At 44.4% G+C, this 24,094-nt stretch overlaps 1 protein-coding gene across 2 annotated transcripts; it reads left to right on the top strand.

The window, feature by feature from the left end:
• The first annotated feature begins 17,541 nt into the window (after positions 1-17,541).
• On the top strand, positions 17,542-23,766 carry KRR1 (KRR1 small subunit processome component). 2 transcript variants are annotated; one of them, XM_086609963.1, is made up of 10 exons: positions 17,542-17,635; positions 18,179-18,354; positions 18,863-18,997; positions 19,223-19,348; positions 19,444-19,527; positions 20,153-20,209; positions 20,711-20,881; positions 21,043-21,120; positions 21,240-21,333; positions 22,951-23,766. In XM_086609963.1, the coding sequence occupies exons 1-10, from the start codon at positions 17,566-17,568 to the stop codon at positions 23,091-23,093; spliced, it is 1,134 nt and encodes a 377-aa protein (XP_086466089.1). In that variant the 5' UTR covers positions 17,542-17,565; the 3' UTR covers positions 23,094-23,766. The 2 variants fall into 2 exon arrangements, with proteins under 2 accessions (XP_086466089.1, XP_009979240.1); XM_009980938.2 differs by having other exon boundaries at positions 17,542-17,643.
• Positions 23,767-24,094: the final 328 nt, after the last annotated feature.

Raw genomic sequence — 24,094 nt, 5'->3', positions numbered from 1 at the left:
CTCGTGCCTCTCGGCTGCTGGCATGCCTGGTCCCTGGTGTGGTGCCTGCTGTAGAGAAGCAGCAGCAGAGGCTCACCAGGAACGGCCACCACGGAGCCAGGCATCCCTGCTCTCATGGCAGGACCCAGTGCTGGTGGGATCCCTGCTGTAGGAAGGGTTGGCGTCCACATCCAATGGCTACTGCACTGGGACAGGGGGTGAAAAATCTAATTTTCCCTTGCAGATGACTTTTAGACATATCAGCATCAGGCAGCGATGCTGACCTTTAAAGCCTCTTTTTGGGACAATCTCTAGAGGGCTCCTCACAGCTCCGGAAGGCAGCGGCTCTGTGGTGATCACTGGCTGCTGCAGGAAGGGCAAGGGGAAGGGGAACCACCACCTGCCACCGCCGCCTGTGCCATGGGTGGGGAGGGCTTCGGCTAGCAGCTCATCTCTCTTAATCCGACCCATTTCCTCATGGAACCGTGTTGCAAAAGGAAACCACCTCTGCCACAGTTTGCTGGGGAAAAAAAAGGCATTTCTAAATGTTTGCGCACATGGTATGACCAGTGGTCTACAACATTCATATTTCACGATGGGATTTTGAACTGCAGTGTCCCCAGACAAACCAAGGTGCTATAAATCCATTCACTCCTTCGTATAGGGTAACGACTACACGTGAATTATCTAAATTAGTTAATAGCTCTGATCAAGCACATTTATCTGTTAATGTAGTAAATAATTGCTGAGCCACAGCACCGTATAAATGATTGCTTAGCGCAGGTAGCTGGGTTCCAGGCACCCACCAGTCATTGCTAATGGTGTTTCAAGGCCTAATTGGCAAATGAATTGGTTTTTTTTATGTGAACTGCTTTTTTTTTTGCTTGTCCGATTAGTCTTATTTTCCTCCCGGTGAAGCTCTTGCTAGATAAAAAACAGTTAAGCTAAAAATCAGCTTATGAGGCTGCTCTGTTTAGCTTCACAGGTTTCTATCTTGCTTTTTTCCAGCTAGCTGCATATTTTTAATCACTCTTGTTTGACAAGCTCAAAGGTAAGGACCTAACTGCCTTTTATTCATGTTCAGCAGAAACTCAGGCATATCTCAGTTTAACCATAATCACCATAACTGGTTTTGAGGAAAAAGGCTGTTTAGAATACATACAGCATCATGATGCATGCACTGTTTCCCATAAATATAAAGTGAACTATGGGAGAGGGTAAGAGGAACACAAATATTTTGACACAAATAGACAGAAAAAGCATTTTTCCTAGCAGTTAATTTTTGAAATAGAAATCCTGTGGGATTTCAAAATAGAAATCACTTCTACGTAATTAAATCTTTTGAGAAGTTCATCTGCATGCTTGTCCCTGCTTTGGGACTAGTGTTTTGCTGTCCATAATTAGGCTCAGTTGGTCCCTCCTGCAGCTTCCCAGTGAATTGGTGGTATGGTCAGCAGCTCCCAATGTGTTCGTGGGGGACGTGGTTGCAGCTCCAAGCCACCACGTGCCTGGGAGGGGAAGGGCATTCAAGAGGACGAGCTAAAACAATGAGAGAAATTATTACATCCCTCGTCAGCCAGATTTTCTAAGATAAGCATGCAAGTCCTCTTTCCAACAGTGCTGCACGTGTTGCCAGTATTGTCCACCCAGTCTTTCAACCTGGAAATACATTATCTGAATGTAAAGAAAATGGAAACAATGAGCTATGACAGAAATTTATTCCCCTCTCTGCATGGACTCAGGGTGGGGAAGAAAAAAACGCCTGCAAACATGGGTAGTACTCTGCACTAAAAATAACAGGGTCATTTTTGAGCAGACTGTTTTCGTATGTGGGTGTCTCCTCTTCCTTTCTCTTTCTGTCTTTAGGCTCCATGGATTTCTCTGCACAGCAGAGAACAACAACCTGTTATCTTTAGGAGTGCCTCCGTGTTTAGGACCTCAGCTGCAGGTATTTTGGATATAAACTATCCCAAACACACCGTTCCTGAGCCTGCAGAAGCAATGCGAACGCCCCTGAGACGAGCAGCCAGTGTCAGGGTGACATGGGAAACCGTTTGCTCCCACAGCCAAGGTGACCGCTGGCAGGCAGCCCTCACCCCCTGCGCAGGGACGGGCAGTGGGAGCGAGACGCTTCCGGGGGGGGCTGGGTGGCAGGACCCAACACAGACAGCTTACTGAGCACCCCAGGAAACATGTGCCATGTTTGGGAGCTGGGTCAGTGCTTGCAGGGAGGCTGGGGGTAGGGGAAGCAGCCACCTTGCCCGTCACGCTCTCCTGATTGAGCCGCAGACCTGGGGTGAGCTGCTGCAGGGGAGGAGGTGGCTTTTTTATACAAAAGCACACAAAATGCTTCCTAGTGTGCCGGGCATTGGATGTATCTGGGTGGAGAAGGAGGGCCCAGATGCCACCAAAGCATCGACCTGCACAGGGCTGTGCCAGTGCTGTGGGGTGGGTGAACATCAGACAACCACGGTGTTGGAAAGCTCATGGAGGCTTTCCACTGAGGGATGCCCCGCAGCAGTCCCGGTGTCCTTCCGGGAATGCCCCCTTAGGTGCTTTTCCTCAGGGTGGCTCCGCCGAGGTGAAGCCCCGTCAGCAGCACCACGCACTGGCCTTGCCCACTGCCCTCGTGGGCAGGAAGGAGCTGCCAGGGCATCTTGCGTCGGGGCAGGGCTGATTCTCATTGGTGCCCTTTACATGCTCCGGGAGCTTAGGAGTAACAGATGGCAGCATTTATTGCCTTGCGGTGGTGTCCCCTGCCAGCTTCGCATTGATTCGAGCCCGGCAGCGCAGGACAATCCCCCTCATTCATAAAACACTGGGATTCTTATTGTTTCCTTTGCTGCCCTGAGACGCTTGGTTTTTGAATGATACTGATTTATGCTCATGAACGCCTTGTGAAAAACAACATGACGGCATGGGGTCAGGGGCAGGGAGGGTAAACCATTTTTCTTTTTTGCTCTGATTGTCTCCTAAGCTGGGTGTGAACGATGTCCTGCAGTTAATGATGAAGTGCTGAGGCTGCCCGGACATTCTGCTTACCCAACAAAAGGAACAAAGCACATCATTTAGCAAAAAGCAATATTTTTTTGTATCTGAAAGACTGATGGTGCCTGCAGAGCACTGAGGCTTTGAAGTCGGTATTTGGGGAAAGGTTAAGTGCATGCGGCAGTAAAGCTAACTGACAGCTTTAGAAGTAGGGACACCTAAAAAACCTCAAATAAAACAGCGATGCATATAAACTGTCCTGGATGAGGCTTTCATCTCTTTATGTGCTATTATTTTACTCTTGTATTTGGATTTCAAGCTTACAAGGAACAAAATGACTTTTGCTGCCATTGCTTTTTAAGCAGGAATTAAAGATTATATTAACCATGTGTACAGTGTGCAGGCTCATTTTGAGTGTTTTCTCAGAGATTCCTCGAAAGAAAAACATCCTCTTCCACAGTGCTTAGGTCCAACTCCTGCTCGTATCTGTGGTTACAGATGAGAGTAAATGACTGTCAGAATAAAATGCTGTTATAGCACGGTGTTTACACGATCCCCTATGCAGCTACAGCACAGTCACAACCTAAAGTCCTGGTGAAAGGGGACTGTAAATGTCAATACCAAAAGAGTCTTGACAGTAAAATATGACAATATAATACAATTTCTCAGTATTAAAGCTGGGAGTCCATCCTGGATTTCATAAGCATATGAATTGGTATCTTCTGGCATGGTAATTCAGAGAAACCCTAGGCCATCAGGCTTCTCAGTGGGTAGTAGTAGCCTTGGAAGCAGCTAGTACCCCCTGAAGTGCCGCGGCACCTCGCAGGGAGGGGTGCTCGCTGCCCCGAGACACCTCACATCCCCTCCAGAAGTGCCCAGCTCCCAGAGGTGGGACAACTGGGAAAGATGCTGCCTCCCACAATATGAGAAATACCCACATCCTACTCATTCCGCATCTGGCACGTGGTCCCTGCCATTACTGTAACTGCGGATCCAACCCTCTGCTAGCCAAGCCCTGTCCTCCTCCATTCCCCCAGCACGCTGAGTCACGAATTTCACTGCATGGCCTCAGGCAGATGCAGTGGAGGTACACAGCACTGTAACGCCTACCACAGAGGGATAATAAGTAAAATTAAATACCATTTATGATTTAAACAAACATGGCATATTACTTACCAAGTTTTATTAAATATAATTGTCAATTTACATATTGACAAACTCACATATTATTTTTAACTTTATTTTTTCTTTTTTTAAAATAAGTATAGATTTGAAATTTAATTCACAATCATGATGGCCTATTTTAAGGTTACCATAGGGTATTAAAATAGAATGAACTGAATAAACACTGATAGATAATATTCAAACAATATTTGTTTGCTCTCCAAGTCCTTAAGACAGTGGGAGCTCTAGAAGGAGAGTCACAGGTGACCACTTTGAACCAGAATTCTACCAAGGAGACATACTCACTTTGAGCAGCAGCAGCTTCTTCTCCAGGTACAGAAGGAATATTCACTTTGCCTTCCTTTCATTATTTAAAATCCTTGACTATGGATAAGGCTTTCAGTAATGAAAAGGTTCGTTTCCAGTGCAAAATGTAATTTGAGAAGAGCAAATGGTACATATGAAACAAATTTATCATAATCTTACATTTCTGCACTTTTATTAAATCCCACTTTCCATCCAGAAAGAGCAGGATGCAAAAACAAGCTGGCTTTTTCCATTTTCATTTTCTGTACTCTGTCATACAAAATGAAGAATGTAAGCAGGGTATGTTAAGGTGTGCAATGGCCTAAATATGTTTGCCATGTGTCCTCCCAGACAGCAAAAACAAATGCCAAATTCTGTGCAAAGTCCATATACAACTCCAAATCAACACATCTTCATGGCTAGTAATCAGTGAGGTCTACTTCTCCCTTGCTAAAGAATCAAAGAGAAGCAATGCAGAACAAGATTCAAATAAATTATTTAAAGGAAAGTGTTTTGCTGCTTTTGAATTGCAATTAAAGCCACTAGTTATAATAATTTTCGTTGAAATGAGTCTATTCATATGCCCTGACTTCTGAAGATGCCTCCTCATTGTCTCCCACAGCTAGAAGTCACAGACCTAAGTGGACAGAAACTTTGTGGAAAAACCTATTGCCCTTGAGCCCTGTGATGCAAGGGGAATGAATCTGAAGACCAAATCTGAAGCAGGACCTGCTGGCTAGGCAGGGAGGCCAAACTGGGCTTCAGGAGAGGAAATGTTCTTGTTGTAGGATTGGGCAGGCATAGCCTAGCTTTCTTCTCCTAGCCTGAAGACCAGGTTTAAAAATGTTCCCGCATCAAAATGCTGTCCCATTGCATTGTATGCCCTGACTTGACCTCTCTGAAGCAGAGATAAGAGCTATGGTCTCTCTGGAAGGGATGATTGAAAGGGTACGTTAAATGTCCTTGCTGCTCCTTCTCATGTGCTACACGAATTAATCATGAGGTGGTATTTGCTCTAAGGTTCCTCATTCCCCGTAGAGATGTCACAGCCTGTTTGTTACCAGACACAGTCTCATAAATTGTACAGAAAGAAGTTTCCTCCTGGATGGGAAGGAATAAATGATGCATCGCAGTATTCAAAACATCATAGGAGTCTTTCTAACACATCCGTGCAGAGGTTTGTCGCATCGCCCAGTGTCTGCCCTGAAACACGACACTCTCCCAGAGTTTCATCTGGTACACTGAGAGCTTTGCAAACCCATCCCAACTGTTGAATTCTTCACAAACTGAAACCCGGAGAATTTTGCCTTGGTTTGGGAAGCAGCAGGTGCTTGTGAATATTTTGGATAAGGCTGTCTGCAGAAAGCTGTGTTTCAGCCAAGCTACTGGAAGAGAACTTTTAAAATTTAATTTTCCCTTTAAAAATGACAAGATGAAATAACCGTCACTTACAATTCTTGCTGAACTGCTCCTTCCGATACTGAGGAAGCAGTAAGTGAGAAACTGCTGGGTTTTGTGAGTTTATGGGAAGTGTTGCTTGTTCGCTAATAGTGAATAAGGAGATCTTTAAGATAAGGCAAGAGCATCAGCCCTGAAGCAATACGGTACTTTTCCCTGCACTGCAATTATTTTGCTCATCCTTCATCCAGTTCTAAAGAGTATCAGATCTAAATAAACAGTTCAAACTCTTTTGCGTCTTTATCTCATTCCCACTTACTCTTTGGTATGACACATTTTACATGTTTTAAGTATTTTTTGTCAGTGACGTAGAGTTACTATTTAGCCATTCAGCTCCAGTTGTCTTTTGACCATCATCCAATCGTAGTTTGATTATTAGATTCCTGCTAGGTAGATTTTGCCAAGCATGTTTGACTCTTCTCATTTGAAAAACAATCCTCTTGGCAACATTATCTTCCTTTTTTTTCTTTTTTCTTGCTTTTTTTTTTTTTCGTGATGAAGCAGCCTGTAGTGTCAGTACAAATGCTGTGACATTTATAGCAGTTCAGCCGGGAACATGCTATCTGCCTGCTCCTTTTATACCTAATTTGCTGATGATTTCCAACAGTGTAAGTGCACAAGCGAACGCTCTGTTTGATAGTAGTGTCTGCTGGTGCTCTTTTCTTTTTTTTTTAACTCTTATCTAATTTTGGCAGGACCACAGTTCCTGCTCTTAAACCTGATAACAGGATCAGCACACAGCTCAAACCCACAGTAAAAGGCTTTGAGACCACTTAGGCAGGATGTCTCAGTCCACTACATGCTGAAAAGGGGTCATCTGACCCACGAGATTGGCAGTGTCCTTCAGACCCAACGAGCTTTCTGGGTGCCCACAGCCCTAATAATCCCAGCACTTACCACTGCTGTTGGCATGTCTTGTCTTTCTTGCTGACTCCCTTTGTTTCCACTCTCTTAGTTTGAAAATTGTCTCAAATCCTAAATAAGAAATGCTGCTTAACCACACTGATCTACAAGGATATTTTCTTCTCCATCTGTGGTTTCTACAGTGCAAGCCTTAAGGTGCAGAGCAATGTGGGGAGAGAGCTGGGAGGGTCTGAAGGCAAGAAAGGACTATTAAATGCACGATCACCTGTAAGGAACCGATCATTGAGTTTTGTTTGACTGTCCATATATTGAACTAAATAATTTGCGTTAGACTAAGGTATTCCATACAGAAAGGTATCAAATCTTCAGCTGATGCCATCAAGAAATGAAAAAAACATTTCTATCCCAACCTTTTGATAATAATCCTTCTTTTTGAAAAATACATTTGTGTAAAAACCGCATTTTTTATTACTGCTACCTAAACCTGATAATTATTATCATTGACAATTTGAGTATTATCACTGAACCCTTTATCTGAATTAATACCTTCTTAATATTTGGTATTTTGAAACCTTACAGAAGCATTCTCTACAGATTTTGACAAGCAAACGACCTTTTTCTCAGAGCTTTTTGCAATTTTGCTGTCTTCCGATTACTTGGTGGGTCTCTTCTGCAAGTTAATTTTAGACGGTAAAAAAATGTAGTCTCTAACTTGGCACAGGTTTCAAGCACCATCTCACCAATGTTGTATACAAGTATTTTTGTCACTGTATTGCTCACTATTTTCTTGTCCATAAATCCATACATCTTTTTTTTTTCCCTCCCACAGCATTGTTCTGAGCACCTCAGCTGTATTGCTTGTCCTCTTTTAATTCTCAAATGCTACATCGAGTCATTTCTGTTCAGGGTCCTGTTTCCCACTGTGTGGGTCCAGCCAGCACTATTCCTTCCTAGATGTGGGGTTTTGCATTGTCTTGTGTTAAAATTCTTCTTGTTTGGGTTACTTGAGCTGAGCATATGTCCCAGCTCACTCCACATGACTGCCATATCATACCATATTTCCTTCTCAACCCGGGCATCTTCCACACATTGGCTTTGCAGTGTTCTTGTTATTGCTTTCAGGTGCTTGACAAAAATACTGCCTTGGTCCTACACTGATTGAATCTGAGATCTGACAGTTTATTTCACGACTGTTCCTCATTGTTAATCAGCAAGGTCTTAATCCACTGGCTTTATCCCGTATTATGTAGTGGGGATTTTTTATTGATGTTCGTGTTTTGTTTTGTTTTTAAGATAACACCCAGCTAGGCTGTTACAATGAGTATGAGTTAGAAGTCTGTCATGTGTCCACAGTTGCCTTTTATCAGCCAAACTTGTAAACTGAAAAGTGAAAGATATGTTAAATAATGCCAGTTTGTTCTTATAAAACATTAGTGTCAGTGATTAAACGTACATCTTGAGCACTGAATTGCACATCAAGCTTCTCTATAGCTTCACCCAGGATGGAAACCAGTCAGCCAGACTTTAGCTTTCAACCAGTGACCTCCTACTTGTCCTGTCCAATTAGGACATCACCATCTTGCTTTAAATTCTCTCTAATTCCTCTGGTACTTCAGAAGCTACTGAAAAATCATTCCCTTCTCAGCCAGCTCTTTCGGGACACTTGGGATGCACAAGATGCACTCTGCTCCTGTAACAGAAGCCAGCATCCTGCACCTTCCAAATGCAAAGAAAAAGCTCTTAACAGAATGTTTCTGTCCTTTTTTCATCTCATTTGAAACATCCTTCTATCTCCAGCTATTGGATGTCCTCACTCACTTCCAGTTTCTGTTTTGAATATATTTACATTTAATAATTGTCCTTGACCAAACAGTAGATTCCCACAGTAAGAAGACTCTATTTATCCTGCATCTATCCTGCATTGGTCATGAGACGTACAAGAGCTGCCAGGACAGCCTGTCCTTCACTGAGTTTCTGGAAAATCCCAGCCCATCACTTCACGCAGCTATGAAGTGATGGGACTGACATTGTATTATTTTGGGGTGGGTGCAGCTGTGATGCTCTGCATGGAAAGTGGTGTAAGGTCCCCCCTTCCCTATAACCTAGCGGTTGTGCTAAAGGAAGGCTGGAGCCCAGCACCTGCTGCCTGCCCCGTGCCTGCCCACTCATTCTACTTCTCACTTTTCTCTGGAAGCTGCAACAGCAACTTTGTGCTTTACAAGTGTGAATTCATTTGAGAGATTCCCAAAGCGCCCTGCAGCTCTTCCAACCTGCTCAGACTTGGAGTCTCCTTGTATGACAGCCTTTTGAAATGGCCACAAATATGTTTTCTCACTACCCATTCATGTATTAAATACTCATCTCAATGATGAAATGCTTGCCCGGGTCTCTCTTAATGAACAAGTGTCAGATGTTTAGCACCAGTAGACTTCACTGCTCAAAGGCGCAGGCTTCTTGGAGCTCCGCTCAGCCACTTCCAGCTCTGTCTGACTGAAAGTAATGGGGAGGGGGGCGATGGAAAGGAAGAGGCTTTTCTTGTCAATGGGATTCCAGCTGGTTTGTATATAAAGTCTTTCCAGGACACCCAAAATGCCTCATTCACCATTTGGACATCATATTCTAAATAAAACCAATTATTTTGTTGACATCTACAACCCTGCTGAGGTATGTGATAATGGTGCCCCTTGTCTGCTAAGACAAACACACGCATTCTCCCCGCAGCAAGCAGCCAAGCGGCCCTCGCCAGTCTCGGCGGCGGAAGAATGCACCCCTATTCCTGCTGCTTTCTCCCTCTGCCTGCCCGCCCGGGCGAGCCAAGCCCATGAGAATACCCTGGCATGACTTCCTGGCAAGAACCATCATTTTTATGTTGCTTTTGGGCAAACTTCAATGACTCATCTTGTATTCATGCTCATCTATGGTTGGCTTTTTTTTTTCCTCTTCTAATGTTCTGATCTGCCAAGCTGCAAGCGGTTTGCTTAACAATGTGCAATGCTTGGAGAACAGATGGGCTCTTTTCTTCCTCCCAGTGGCATGCAAAAATGAAATTTTATCAATCAAACTTCAATCTGCGACATTTTCTTCAAAACAGTTGTTTTAACAGCTACTCTGCCACCCACCAACTCTGTTGTATTTCCTTCCGCATCGGTTACGGCTGTACGATAAACCCAAGGTTCAGCAGCCAGCAGTCCGCGTTGCAGTTGTATCTTGCACAAGACCATCTCAAATTGCCCTCCTGTACAAACACATACTTAAAGAAATCTCCTGCCCTTGAAAACGTACAGCTTAGGCAAGGAAAGTGGCTTGTCAAGGTTAGCAGCAGATCGAGTAATGGATACCCTTGTCCTTGAGCTCACTGTAGAGCTGACTCCACTGTCCGACTCTCTTTTGCCAGGGCTGGTGCAAACTCACTATTATTCAACCTACAAACTCTACTTAAAACCAGACAAAACCGTTGGGGGAAATAACAGTTTGCTTTTCCATATGCCATTTCATAAACAGCTGATCAAAAAGATGAGTAGCTGGAGAAGGAATGCTTCATGCTTTGCTGCTCCACTCGTTTGGAGACTGCCTTTCTAGAAGGTTGACTGCTATCATTTTTTTCAATGAAACTTTGCTTGCTACCATTAGGAAATAAACAACACATCACTCAAATGCACACTGCTCACCTCCACGAAATACTGAGGGGAACAGCTGAAATCAGACATCACAACTACTCAGAAGGTCAGATCTAGGACTGCTGCAGCGACTATGTTCCATACGCTCAGTCCAAAGTGCTCTGGAAGCCTTTACTACCATCTGTGCAAGCAGAAAGGGTCCGCTCCTTTGTCGACTGAAAGATTTATTTTCCTGTAGGTGAAAGAAAATGGATGTCACAGCTTGGACATTCCTATAGGGAGCTGGGGATCTTGGCTTCTTGAAGCTGTTGACGACTGGCACAATGCTTGCCTAGAGCAAGATCAGCTCGCGGACACGCTAGGCTTTCGCAAGCTTTAAAGATGGATTAAAGCAGAATATTCACAAAGGCTAATTAAGCGATAGCAGCTGCTCTTCCAGGTCGGTCTGCAGGCAGTGGAGGGAGGCAAGCTGTAATACACCTCCCTGTATTAAACTCTTGTTCTGAATCACCTCCTGGGACAGTCTCTGCTGCCTTCCCAGGTGCCCCTCTCCACCACTTCACATCTCCTGCCTTTCTAGCTGTGTCCCCTGGGCTCCTCTGCTGCCACTGGGGATCCCGGCCAGGGGAAATTGCGGTAAAATCTATTGTGGGTGGAAGGATAAGTATGTTGTAAATGACTTCGCAGATTCAAATCAAGTTTGATCTTTCCAATTATGAAACGCAGCTTGCTAAATTCAAGATTTTGAAACTCGCTAGTATTTTAAAGTGAAAAACAATAACCATATGGGATTTAGCAAGTCACAAGCCAGGTTATGATGAGCTGCTTGGTTTGCCAGTTCCCAGCTGCTACTTTGACAAATCACCAGGGGACTTCCTCACTGGCTGGGCTGCTGGCTATCCTGGGGTGAATACAGAGGACAAGATGTTTCATCTTAGACTTTATGGGATGAAGCCTTCAGCATGCTGAGTCCTCTCTGAGCCGCATGAATGTGAACCAAGGACAAACTGACTTCGCTGAATCCCTGCATTTACGGGGAGAGAGCACCCCGTGGGCACGAAACTGGTGGAGACACTGTTCCAGCTCTGCATTTCAGACACCAGTCCTCTGGCACAGAGAGGTAGGAGGAAGATATGTGAGAATAAAGCTCCTCTGTGCCCCATTCTCTGCCTGCTAGTTTCCTCTCAGCCTGAGTTACAGCTACAGCAGAAGCTACAGCCTTATTAAAGCTGCTCATACCGCTCCTAGGGCCAGCTGGCTGTCACCTACAGCTACACATAGGGACAAGTACTGATATATACATTTAACCAGGGCAAGAACATGGTCCCTGGCACAGAAAAGCGTGACAGTGTTTCGGGGTGAGCCAGCCGATTGCTATCGTGCCCTTCACCCAAGAGAGCCACATCAGACTTTGCCCCTCGGAGCGCCCAGTGCCATGGGCAGCAGCGAGCGAGCACAGCCCGGCCGGACTCAGCGCAAGGAGCAGCTGCGCAGTCGGCTGTACGAAGATCTGCATCTCGAAATTAATTTGTCTGTGGTTCTGCTGACACCTTCTGATTATGCTGCAATCCCAGTAAAATAAAGGGCGTGCTGAAATCAATTTCCCACCCCCTATTCCACTGCAGATAGAAGACAAAAAATATATTGCTAATTAAAATGTTCTTATCTGCTGGAAAGCAGTTTGTAGGATTGATTTGAATAAAACTGATGATGCAGCCCACTCAGATCACTGGGAAATGACCTCTCTATTATAAAGTCCCAGAATAACATAGCAAAGCAATCTTGATTTCCTCAAATCTATCAAAGGAAGAACTTCTCAGTTAGTTACAGCATATAATATGGATACTCCTGAAATGTCCTCTGCTTAATGAACAGCTGATATTGGCTAACCTCGTGGAAATAAGAGAGAATTAGTACCAGCTGCAAAATGCATTCACTGGATAGTCAAACTGGCAGTTGGTATTATGCCTGCTATAAATATTTTTAATTAAAAATTGTTTTCTGTCTCTTCAATTGGTATAATAGCGATGATGCTCACTGAGAGTTACTGAAGATGTAATAGGATTCCCCTTCGTGTACAGCAGAGCTATTTATTCTGCCATAATTTTGCTATAGTGGAAATCTGCATAATAATGCCTGATTCTAGTACAAGAGAAAAATAGACTAAAGGAGTGTTTTATCTGTGTTTCAACATAACACACATGAGCATTGTTGTGAATTTCTAAAGAAAAGTGCTTAAACTCTCAGTGCTCAGGTAAGACTTTAAAATTATTTTAACAATCTTTTTTTGGCAGTTCCAGCTTCAATCCACAGCCTGCGACACTATACGCCTTCAAGAAAGGGTCTGCTCGTTGCAGGTTTACAGGGGACAGCACAGCAGATCCCCTTCTGCTGCTTTGGCAGGGTCCTGATACCAGGACGTATCAGGGAGGATGGAGGCCTGGGGGCATTTCTCCTGCCCTGATCCACAGAGGAGCCGCCCCTTTCCCCGTGGCTCCCCAGGCACCCACTGCGGAGGAGCTGGGGGTGGTGCTCGTGGAGGGGACCCTGGGTGCTACCCCAGCACCAGGGCAGAACCCTGCCTCAGGCTGGCGAGGGACACCTCCTCCTTTGGGGAGTCGGGAGCCATTAGACCAGCTCTGCCCTGGCAGGCACAGCCCGTGTTAGGCATTACCTAAATAGGATGGATACTGAGACAGCTGGAGAAATCTCTGTTAGCCGTCCCTGCGGGACCTTTGGGAACGTGTGATTGCTCTCTGCACTATGTGGGAGACTTTCTAAAGCAGACGGGAGCGATTGCTTTCTAATCCCTGCTTGACTCTCTTCCCCTCTGAGGCTTTGGACCAATATTCCGATTTAGGCATTTCCTCCCACCACCTTCCTCAGGCTCCTGCCTTCCTCTTCCCCGGCTTCCGATACACCTACCCCTGACCGGCAATCACCTTCACCCTCCCATTTTTATTCTCCTGTGTATATCTCAGAGGTCCTGGCGCGGCTTGCCATGGAGTGGTGTTTGCTTTCTGACAACTCCCAGAGGCTCAAGTCAAGACAAAAGCCTCGTTCTGTCAGTCACTGTATGAATACATGATTAGGCACATCTCCTGCTCCAAAGACCTTTTGATCTAAACCTGCTGCTTTGATTTCATAATGATACTAAATTCCTTTCCTTGTTTGTCTCTTGTCCCTTACTTATCCCCAAATTGACAGTAATTTTATTGCAAGCAAGTCTTTCTTCTTTTATCGTCTATTTTACCCATTGGTTCTTCCTTTTTATCCTGAGTTCTTCCTTCTGCCACAAATTATCTTTGCTTTGCTTTTCCAGCTAGCCCTTTCAGATGCTTCTATGGTTTGCAGCCCTCTCATTTTCCAGCTCCATGTTCCTCTTATGGTTCAGCACGTGCTCTCCTCTGCTCTCTTTCAGAGCGAAGCCCTTTCTCTCACAAACTCAGCTACCCCTTAGCTGAGCTGAATTTATGATGGCCACTGCCCCCTTTTCTTTATCTCTTCATGCCTAACTTCACAAGTGTCTTCATGGTAGCTACATCCGAAAGCTTTGCTGTTGGATCAATGATATTCCTCTATTTCTTGCAAAATCTTCCTCTCGTCTTTCCAGCCTCAAAATATGAATACATAACTGAGGGGCTGCTCCCCTCCGAATCAGTGCTTGCTTTTTTTCCAGGTTTTAACCACACTGAGAGTGATGGTGAGTTGTTATTCATCCATCATGTCCTTGTGGTAAGGTGCAGATTTGTTATCTGGTGAAAAGATAGCTCAAAAGGATGGGGATTAGCATATGGTCCTGTGGCGATACAGTAAGTCTCTTTCTTTTGAAATTCGTGTTTTCGATTCCTGCTTAACCTGTTCTCACCCATGATGATCTCTGCCTGCCGGGGCATTTCTTCAGCTCTCCATGGAGAAGGCAGCAGCACCACTGGGGTTCTTGCCTGACTGGGTTTGCGATGGGCACCGTAACCTTCATCTGTCAGCACCTCTGCAGATCACTGAATTCGGCAGCAAAGACAAGAACAAAACAAAACCAGAAAAGTGATTTACACCACTGCCTCGGGGAGAGAAAGGGAGAGGGAGGGAGGAAAGAGAAATGAAGACCACAACCCCATCCACCTGAGGGCACAGAGGTCATGTTAGCCAGATGGGGAGTGAATCAAAAGGGACTTTTCTGGAGGTGGCTGGGCAGAGGGAGTTTCTGTTTGATTATTTCAATCTTGCTAGGCTACCTCCCAGTGTTGGGTCACTCAAAGACATAATTTTGTTCCATTAATGAAAGAACTCCATATTAACAGAAAAAGGACAACACATTTGTGATTCTTTTTTCTCCATCCAGTCCAATTAATAAGTTTTGGTGGCCAGTTTGAACTATATTTTGATCACTTTAGATGTTTTGTATGAAAAAGTTGATAATTTAAGAGCCAGTCACAGCAACAGAAGCTCCCACTTGCCCATGTGCCTGCTTCCTGCCCTGTTGTAAACTAAAAGAATTAAGACTACCCTAAGCCAAGATAAATTTGAAATACAATTCTCCAGTTATTTGAATCAAAAGGCAGTATCGATTATTTAATTACGTAGAAATGATACAGATGCTGAGCATTTACTACAGATTAATGACTGTCCCAGAGCAGTTAATGGCCCTTCTCACTGCCATCAACACAAGCTGCTTATTAATCCCTGGAAAATGGCTTGCATAACAATCATAACCTGCTGTTAAAAGTTTATAAATAGATAAAAGTGTCACATGGATTTACGAGTGCTGAGGCTGAATGGGATCTGCATGGCATTTCTAGTGCATGAATGCCATGTGCATGAGCTCATCTGATTGCTTGAATTATCACAAAATCCCAAGTTGCTCTTTTGGATTGGAAAACGGCATGCAAGAAAGTGCCAAGTGGCTGGAGTCCTATCTGCTGGCTGGGAAATAATTACTTTGCTGCATAATAAAGAGGCACCTTCATTCTAACTGCGGTGCTCTGCCCTTTTTATCACACAGCCTGAAATGCACGTAGGGGAGGCTGTGAGCTTGTGCTGTTTCGCTCCTTCACTTTGTTTTTAACAGGAAAAAATGTCTGCATGTGTACGCATGCAGACCTGGGTCCCCCCAAAGCCCAGTGAGGGGTTCAGGAGGAGGAGGGGTCTTGCTAGGCTGGGATCTGTGTTATTCAGACAAAGGTCTTCACAGGAGCCCTTTGCATCTGGGTCTCTGTCTCATACTGGGCTGTTGTAACAATTAACATGGTACATAGTGCCAGCGGAAGCTGCTTTCAGAAGATGCGTTGCCTCTTGGTGCTGGCAGAGCCGGGAGGGTGCGCAGACCCCAGGAGCTGAGGCAGTGGAGGGTAGGGAGTCGCAGTGGCGCTGTGTCCCACCGGCCGTGGGGTAGCTGTGCCCCACCACCGTGCTGGCACTTGCGCTGTCCCTTCTGCCTGGGAGCTCAGCTGCCACGCCAGCATGCAGGGGACCCTGCTCCCGCGGGGATGCAGCATCCCTGCCATGGCACAGCCCAGACGGAGTCGCCTGGGCACACCAGCCTTCAGTCCCCCGCCCCCTCGGCAGCCTCTGTCCCCCCAGCTAGCTGTTCTTACCCTCTTAACCCTGCCAGACGAGTGGTGGCTGGTTATTGCATTTGAGTGGTGACTAATAAAAATGATATAAACATGCTGTTGTCTGGAGCCTGAGAAGGCTGCCCAGAGCATCCTGTCCCTACCAGAAATTAGGGAAGTGGCTTTCCCATATCCGACCAGACCACAGATCCCGAGGTAATAGGAAAGATGAGAAATTACTGTCTCCTTCAAAGAATCAGACAGGAGGGGACATGAGAGACCTTCCTGAATCACAGCTTCCAAGACTGTTAGCACAACTGCTTCTGTTTTCTAGTATTTTTAGCAGACCTGTCTCAAATGGGGAAAGAGATGCTTCTGCGCGGCGCTGCACCAGAGAGGGTAGCCCATCCTTTGAATGAGAGAAGTTGGGAAGTTGGGTGCCACGAGGCCCCAGTCCCTTGGCCCCTTACACCATGCACCTCTCTCCTTCTCCAGCAGAGGCTTGAGATGCTTTGTGACCCCGATGCAGGAGCAGCTGGTGCAGAGGCTGGGGTGCAGGAGAGGAGCAGGCACACAAGTGGGCTGTTGCTGCCACCGCAGAGACGTGAGATGTATACCAAGAGCAGGCGTGCTGCCCAAGAGGCCTGCAGGCTGGAGAGAAGATGTATCTCACCGGAGACCTTTCCTCTGAACTTCAAGATTGCTCATAGCCAGAGAGTGCTGCCACAAAGATCATCTGCCTCCCCCACCACCTTGGCCATGCCACCTCCCCTGCACCTCTCCCTTAGGCTCCCTGTTCTCCCTTACCGCAGCCGGTAACTTGTCTTCACGCTCTTGACGCTCCATGGCCTGCACCATCTCTACCCCTCCCCTCTCATCCCGGTCAGGAAGCTGATTCCCACCGTTGAGCGCTGCCAGCACGCCCCTTCCACCGCCCGCTCCTGTGATTTTTTGGTGGATTGCATCCTACGTGTAGGATATAAACAAGTGCTGACCCTATCTACCTGTACTCTTCTGCATCCAAGGGCTGAGAGAAGCAAATTTGCCTCCCTGTGCTCGCTCCGGCGCACTGCACCTTTCTGTCACTCACATACAGCATCCAGAGCCCGGTGCCAGGTGAGGCAGGAGCAGGACCCCAGCCTCTCCACACAAGGCAGGGCTGCGCGGGCAGAGAGGGCATGTTGCCCATGGTCTCCATCTCTCCCCATCTCCCCTCTCAAGCCGAAACCACCGGGCAGATATCAGCTCCGCGTGGGGTGCTCTGCTTAGGGCAGCGGTCACTGCCATCTAGTGGGGTTGGGGGTGGGTAACCAACCACCTCAAATGGCTGGAGGCACCCTGCCTGCCTGCCCGCACCGGCTCTATTTTCACCTTTGTGCTCCCAGGGAAGGACAACCCAGTAGGAGAAGGCGTACTGTTCTGAATACAATCGGTAAAGTCACTCTCAAAGCCTTAGCAGCTCACGCTAAACAGCCTCAAGGCCCCCAGGCAGCTCAGCGCGGCCTCCGCCCGCCCCCTCTCCTCAGGGTCTCCGCCCGCCGGAACTACCGCTCCCGGCATGCACCGCGTGTCCCCTTCCGGCGGGCGGCGCTTCCGGCGCCGGGTGAGCCGTAGCGGCGCGCGGGCAGACATGGCGGATGCTCCTGAGGCGGCCGAGGCCGGGGAGAAGCAAAAAGAAAAACAAAAAAATAAAAACAAAAAGAAAGCGTTGACAGGTAGGGGCGGGGTGAGGGTTCGGGCTCTCCGGGAAGCCCTCCGTCTGAGGGCCCCCCCCGTGGCCGAGGGCCTGCTGCACCGTCCCGGCGCCGAGGGCTCCTCCGGTTTCCTAAAATAACTGGGAGCTGTGGAGCTTGGCCGCGGCTTCGTGTCGGCGGAGAGGCAGCGTGAGGGAGGCAAGCTGCTCCCGGGGCCTGCGGCGCTGGGGTGGGATGGGGCGAGGGCTGCGCCCGTCCTCACAGTGCTCTGGTTGCTCGCCTCAGCCTGGTATAGCTTATTCTAGTGTAATATCCTACCCACAACGGATATCTCAGTGGTGGAATTTTAGGGTTTTTTTAATAAATAGCTTAAGGTAGTAACTTCTTTAGGGTCAGAAGAGATGCTAAATGCATGCACCAGCGTATTAAAGAGAGTACTAAACTTTGTGTCCCAGCTTTCAGTTATTATATCTTTTGTAGTTAAACGGGGAGCAGAAGTAATAGTCGCTGATGAAAGAGGACGGAAAAATGACTTTTTTTTTTATACCTACAACAGTTGATGAATCTGAACTTCTCACGGTGCCAGATGGATGGAAAGAGCCAGCCTTTACAAGAGAAGATAATCCCAAAGGACTGCTGGAGGAAAGCAGTTTTGCAACGTTGTTCCCAAAGTATAGAGAAGCGTACGTGAAAGAGTGCTGGCCACTTGTTCAGAAAGCCTTGGGTGAACATGTATGCATACCTAATAATTGTAATACTATGTTTTATCTTTTGGGAGATACAGATGTTACTTAAGCTTCTGAATAGAGTGCAAGTTGTTTTTCTAATACTGTGTTAGTGTATACTTCTGTTGTCCTTGCTTTTGGAATTGGCAGTGTCATTTTTTTATTGTCATCAAAATCGGTGAAGGTCTGTGTAGCCACAGACTTGCAGTTCTTTACAGATGCTGTTAGCAAAGCTCTCTGCAGCAGCAAGCATCTTCTAGTCCAGACGCTGTCAGCTTTGTTGCTCCTGAACTCAAGATGAGGGAGGTGGTGGTTCGGGCCTTGTGACGCGCACGTTCAGTCTTTTTTGTGTGTATGTGCGTCAGTTTCCTCAAGCTGAAAGTCAGTTTAGGAAATTTGGAAAATGGATCTATGTTAAGTATGTAGCCTTCTGCTTGTTAACTTTTTACTGCCAAAGATGAATTCTGAGGTTCTTATTTAGAGATTGATTCACTGTTTCTTTTCAAATATTGCAGTATGTGAATGCAACGCTGGATCTCATTGAAGGAAGCATGACTGTCACTACCACTAAGAAGACTTTTGATCCATATGCAATCATCAGAGCTAGAGATTTAATAAAACTTTTGGCAAGAAGCGTTCCATTTGAACAGGTCAGTATTAAATCCTGGAAGTTTGTATTAAATTCTACTACAATATTTAGAAAATTGTGTGTTTTCAAAATGTGGGATTTTAAAGTGAGTAAAGCAAAATAAAATATGTATTTAAAGTAATTATATCTGAAAGTGAAGTGAGAAGAATAAACTGCAGTATTCTCTTGACTCTTCTGAGTAATCCATTTGTCTTCAGATGATATTGTCTGCTTCTTGTCTCTTTAGGCAGTTCGTATCCTTCAGGATGATGTGGCATGTGACATCATTAAAATAGGCTCTCTGGTGAGGAAGAGAGATACTTTTATAAAAAGAAGAGGACGACTTCTTGGGCCAAAAGGATCTACTCTGAAGGTATTTCCGAGAGGTGTAGTAACCAGAAAATTCTTAGACACAAACTTGTGTCAGGTCTTCAGTTTACACTTACTTCATTTCTTTTTTTGATGTAGGCCCTGGAACTGTTAACTAACTGCTATATTATGGTGCAAGGCAACACTGTTTCAGCTCTTGGACCCTTTAGTGGGCTAAAAGAGGTAAGAGCAGGCAGAGAAGCTGTTTGTATAGCCTACTTCTGTGTCCAGCTCGAGTGCAGATGAGAGGCAAAATCTGGCAATCTCAAGAGTATCTCACTGGCTTTTCGGCTATGTGTTAGTAAGCTACATTTACATGACTGTCCATAGTCTTAGCATCTTAGCTGCTGAATTTTGTTTAGACTCTGAAATCTTTCTGTCTTGGAAGTAAAAAAGTATTTGTGAATTACTTTTTAGCAAGAATTTTTGTACTTTTGGATTTGAGCTGTAAAGAGTGAAAATACTGCAGAGTTAGTGATACATAACCTTAAGGAACATCTAATGTCCTTAGTAACTATGTAGGAGAAGAATGCTTGTCAAAAGCAAGAGTTTCTCATGACACCATAAAATCCACGGTAAGACGAAAGTAATGTTTGTGGGATGTGGTGGAGCGTATTAGAAGTATGACAATGTTATTGATGTTTCTGAAATGCTGTGTCTTCTAGTTAGCCACTTGTGTTAGCTTTTTAAATCTACCTACTTTGGGGGGCAGTGGGGAGAGGAAGCATGATCGTATACCTGGTATTTTAATTGATTGGAATATGAAATACTTGCTGAGTTCTCTGTTGGTTTTTATTATTAAATACAGGTTAGAAAAGTTGTTCTGGACACGATGAAGAATATACATCCCATATATAACATTAAGGTTGGTGTGGTCCACTCTGCATCTTTATTTACAAGAAAATACTATTTCTTCTCAGAGAGTTGTATGCTAGTAGTTTACATGTTTCTGTGGTAATCTGTTTTTGAGAATTTCTGTAGTGTGCTGCTTCAGAAAAGAAACCTCACTTTGACATCCTCCATGTTACCAGGATATTTTGCCATAATATCATTAACAGTATCTGAGAAAACATCAAAGGAAAAATGTGTATAAACTTTCCTCTCTTCTGTTGCTTCCTTGGTACTTGCTGCTTTAAATTGAGGCACCTTGTCCAGCATGTTCTACTCCCGTTTTGAGACATGTGTCTTTCTGGTTCCACTGTTCGTAATTAAACCCCTCTGCTCTTACTGAAGTGAGAGACAGAAGGTTCGGGTGTAGCATATTCACTGTAAGAAAGTCTGGTAGAACTTGTAGTTTGGAGCTCTTGGCTACTACCATAATACTAATTTTTTAATAACTCTTTGTGACATTCTAAAACTACTGAAGACTTTGATGATCAAAAGGGAATTATCAAAAGATCCTGAACTGAGGTCACAAAGTTGGGAAAGATTTTTGCCTAAGTTCAAGCGGAAGAACTTGAAAAAACGCAAGGAGCCAAAGAAGAAAAATACTAAGAAGGAGTACACACCGTTCCCACCTCCGCAGCCAGAAAGCCAGGTCAGCTGAAACTTTACTTGGTTATGCAGGAATATAGCATGACTTGGAATCTTGCTCTTGCTAACAAGAGGCCTTTTCTGTCAAGTTCTGATTTCCTGATACTATACATCTGGGTTATAATGCATAATTATCTGAAGCTTCTCTGTACTTGTCTTACACAGATTGATAAAGAATTGGCAAGTGGTGAATATTTCTTGAAAGAAAGGCAGAAGAAGCGAAAACAAGTGCAAGAGATAAAGGTAAAGTTGTTCTAACCCACTCTTCAGTTAAGAAGCATTTGACTGCTGACTTGGATTTTTTTTTCTTGTCTCTTTTGATCTGCTTTACTGATACTTGAGCTTTTTGTTGGTAACTTTAGGCAAAGCAAGCAGAAGCAACCAAGAAAAGACAAGAAGAAAGAAATAAAGCTTTCATCCCACCAAAGGAAAAGCCAGTTGTGAAAACAAAGAAAGGTAACCATTTCTCTTTTCCTATTCTAAAACTTTTTGCTGTTGATTCCTAGACTGAGTGATTTTGCAGAGGTACAGCTGTAGGAAATAAGAACGGTCATGCAAAAAAATCCTAGTGGCTAGATCCATGCCTGGAGTTGCCAGGAACAGTAGAAAGATCATGGAGCCTGTAATTCTTTACTTACGAAATGACAGTTCTTTGTAGAATGCTTTCCTGATGGAGATACTGGGATGGCCATCTCGATGGGTTGTTTTGGCTACATCAGTTTTTTGCTTTCAGTCTTGTAGTGAAGCTGCCGTAACTTTTGCGCTCAAATGGCTTTCCTGTTAAGAAAAACAAGCCCAAAAGGAATACTTACTTGGGAACTTAGGCCACAAGTAAGTTTTAGTAAAAGTTAAAGTGAAACCACGCTATATGCAGAGTAAGAGCTTGTGTTCCCAGATGATTTGATTTTTACGCACTAGAGAAACAAGTCTTCTGTTTACTTGGATTCGTTGATTGCACTATGAATTCATTCATTGCGTTAGATGTACTGTGTATGTTTTGTATTAGCTATACTACCTACATATGATTACACTATATGTTGCACAGTTTCTTACAAAGTGAAAAGTTCATGTTTCTTGAAAAGCGTGTGTGTTCTGTGGCATTGATATAGTACTTTTTTGTGATGGCAGTAAACTTTCAATAATCCTGCTATTGACTGCACTGTATCTCCAATACTGTGCTTTCCTAGCTGCTGTGTGTTTTGACCTGAAATCCTTCAGTCTTCCAAGAATAATGACAACAGTAGTTTGTATATATAGAAGATCTGAGCTCCAAGGACAGCTGGTACCCACTGTGAGATGTCAGAATTAACTGTGTGAGATGGAAGAGTTAGATCCAAATTCATGACTCATGCCCAAAAGAGAAAGTGCCATCACGCAGATGAAACTAAAGAGTAGGTTATTCATGTTGCTCAGCATTAAGTGTTACTTAAGTCCTCTGGTGCTCCCTGTAGAAGTCTCTTATAAAGGTTTTCATACAGGAATCTGTTCAAAAATCTGTATCATATTCCCTCAGCCCACCCCATCCTGTTTCCAACAGCAGCCATTAATGGGTGGCCAGAGAAAGAGTGTAATGGTGGGACAGGTGTGTTTGAGATCTTACCACCTTAGTTACGAGCAGAAAGACAAAGTACCATGAGAGCTTCTCTGGGTGTAAGAACTCAGTAATTAATTTCTTCTCTACTTACGTAAGACCAATCAAGCCAATAGGCCTATGTCCAAGAGAGCGTGTATGTATTAATTTCGGAGGAATTTACGTCTGTAGTCTGAGGAGTGAGTGATGATAGTTTGTATGTGCACGGTGTGTGGCATCTGTATTTAAATGCAATTGCACAGAATTTTTTTATATGACTGTTCTCCTTTGAATTCTGCTGAAAGACATTTGTGGATAATACTAGTTTCAACAAAAATGATTGTTAGAATAGTTTATAAAATCATTATCAAACATAAAATGAGTCCTAACCAATGCCACAGGATGCAGTTTGCTGTGTTTACATATGAAGTCGTCTTGTAGACCGTTAAAATTGAGAAAAAATAAAATTCATGTCTGTTGTCTTTGTGGTTTTTACTGTGTAGCCTCCACTGAGAAAAAAATTGATATTGAAGCTATCAAGGAAAAGGTGAAGAACGCAAAGAAGAAGAAATTAGGAGCACTTCCTGTGGAAGAAGTCAAGTTAAAAATTGCAGCAGATGAAAAGAAAAAAAAGAAAAAGAAGTAATACACCACCCGGGATCCTCACTTTTCTCCTATGTTAATGAACATTTTCACACTTGGAAGATTTGAGGCTTCTTGCTGTCAGTATCATGTGGACAAGAAAAGACTAGGTAGAAAGAGATTCTTGTCATAAATACACTTGAATTAGTGGACCTAAAGCAGCTGTGTGGAAATGCCAAGACTGGTGAAGAAAATCTGCGCTGCTGTGTTTGAGAAAGTTGAAGAGTGTATTTGGATAATCTCCATCTGCCTAAAGGGAAGGTTTCATAATAGAAACACTTAAAAATTTGGTGCAGGATGTTAAACATTAGGGTCAGAGAACTCAGTGGGAGTTGAAGGTGATTCTTCTGTGAAAGACTGCCAGACCATACGCAGCCTCAGTTATGGTGATAACTTTTGGAAAATGGGCAAGGTTTATTACTATATTATGCTTTTGTTTCTGTAAAAGCTGATTATTTTTGCGTGTCTTGTCTTGGTGTTAATAAACTCTTTTAATACATTGTTCTTAAATCCTTTAGTTAATCTTCTGCTGCACAGGCTGCATGTTGTTTTCCAAGAAACTTGCAGCTTCTTGTGAGAATTAGACAAACTGTAATCATAACTGAATGTCATTAATAAACTGTCATTTATTAGTGTTATCCTGGAGGCTGTGAGGCAGAACATGATACAAAGCGAGAGTTTTTGCACATGGAATATGCTGCAGGGAAAGCATAAAGTCTTGTCTTTAAACATATTCTTAATTTATTTCCAGCTTGCAAGAAAGCATAAGAAATCGTGTTTCCCCCTTTTTTTTTTTGAGGCCCTTCCCCTTTTTTGAAGGAAGTTTAAAGGTTTTTAGTTTCCTGAAAATGCAAATTGTGATGAAATAAAGTTCACCGGAAGAGCCGATGTTGCTTATTTCATACATCCGAGATTAAAGAAACAAACATAATGATTAGAAGGTGGTAGAGCCACCCCAGTTTCATGACTGCTGGAGTGCTTTTGCCAGGTTTGGGAATTTTGATC

This window comes from Tauraco erythrolophus, chromosome 4 (genome assembly GCF_009769465.1).
Source record: "Tauraco erythrolophus isolate bTauEry1 chromosome 4, bTauEry1.pri, whole genome shotgun sequence".
Taxonomy (NCBI): domain Eukaryota; kingdom Metazoa; phylum Chordata; class Aves; order Musophagiformes; family Musophagidae; genus Tauraco; species Tauraco erythrolophus.
This window is presented reverse-complemented; position numbering and strand designations above follow the sequence as displayed.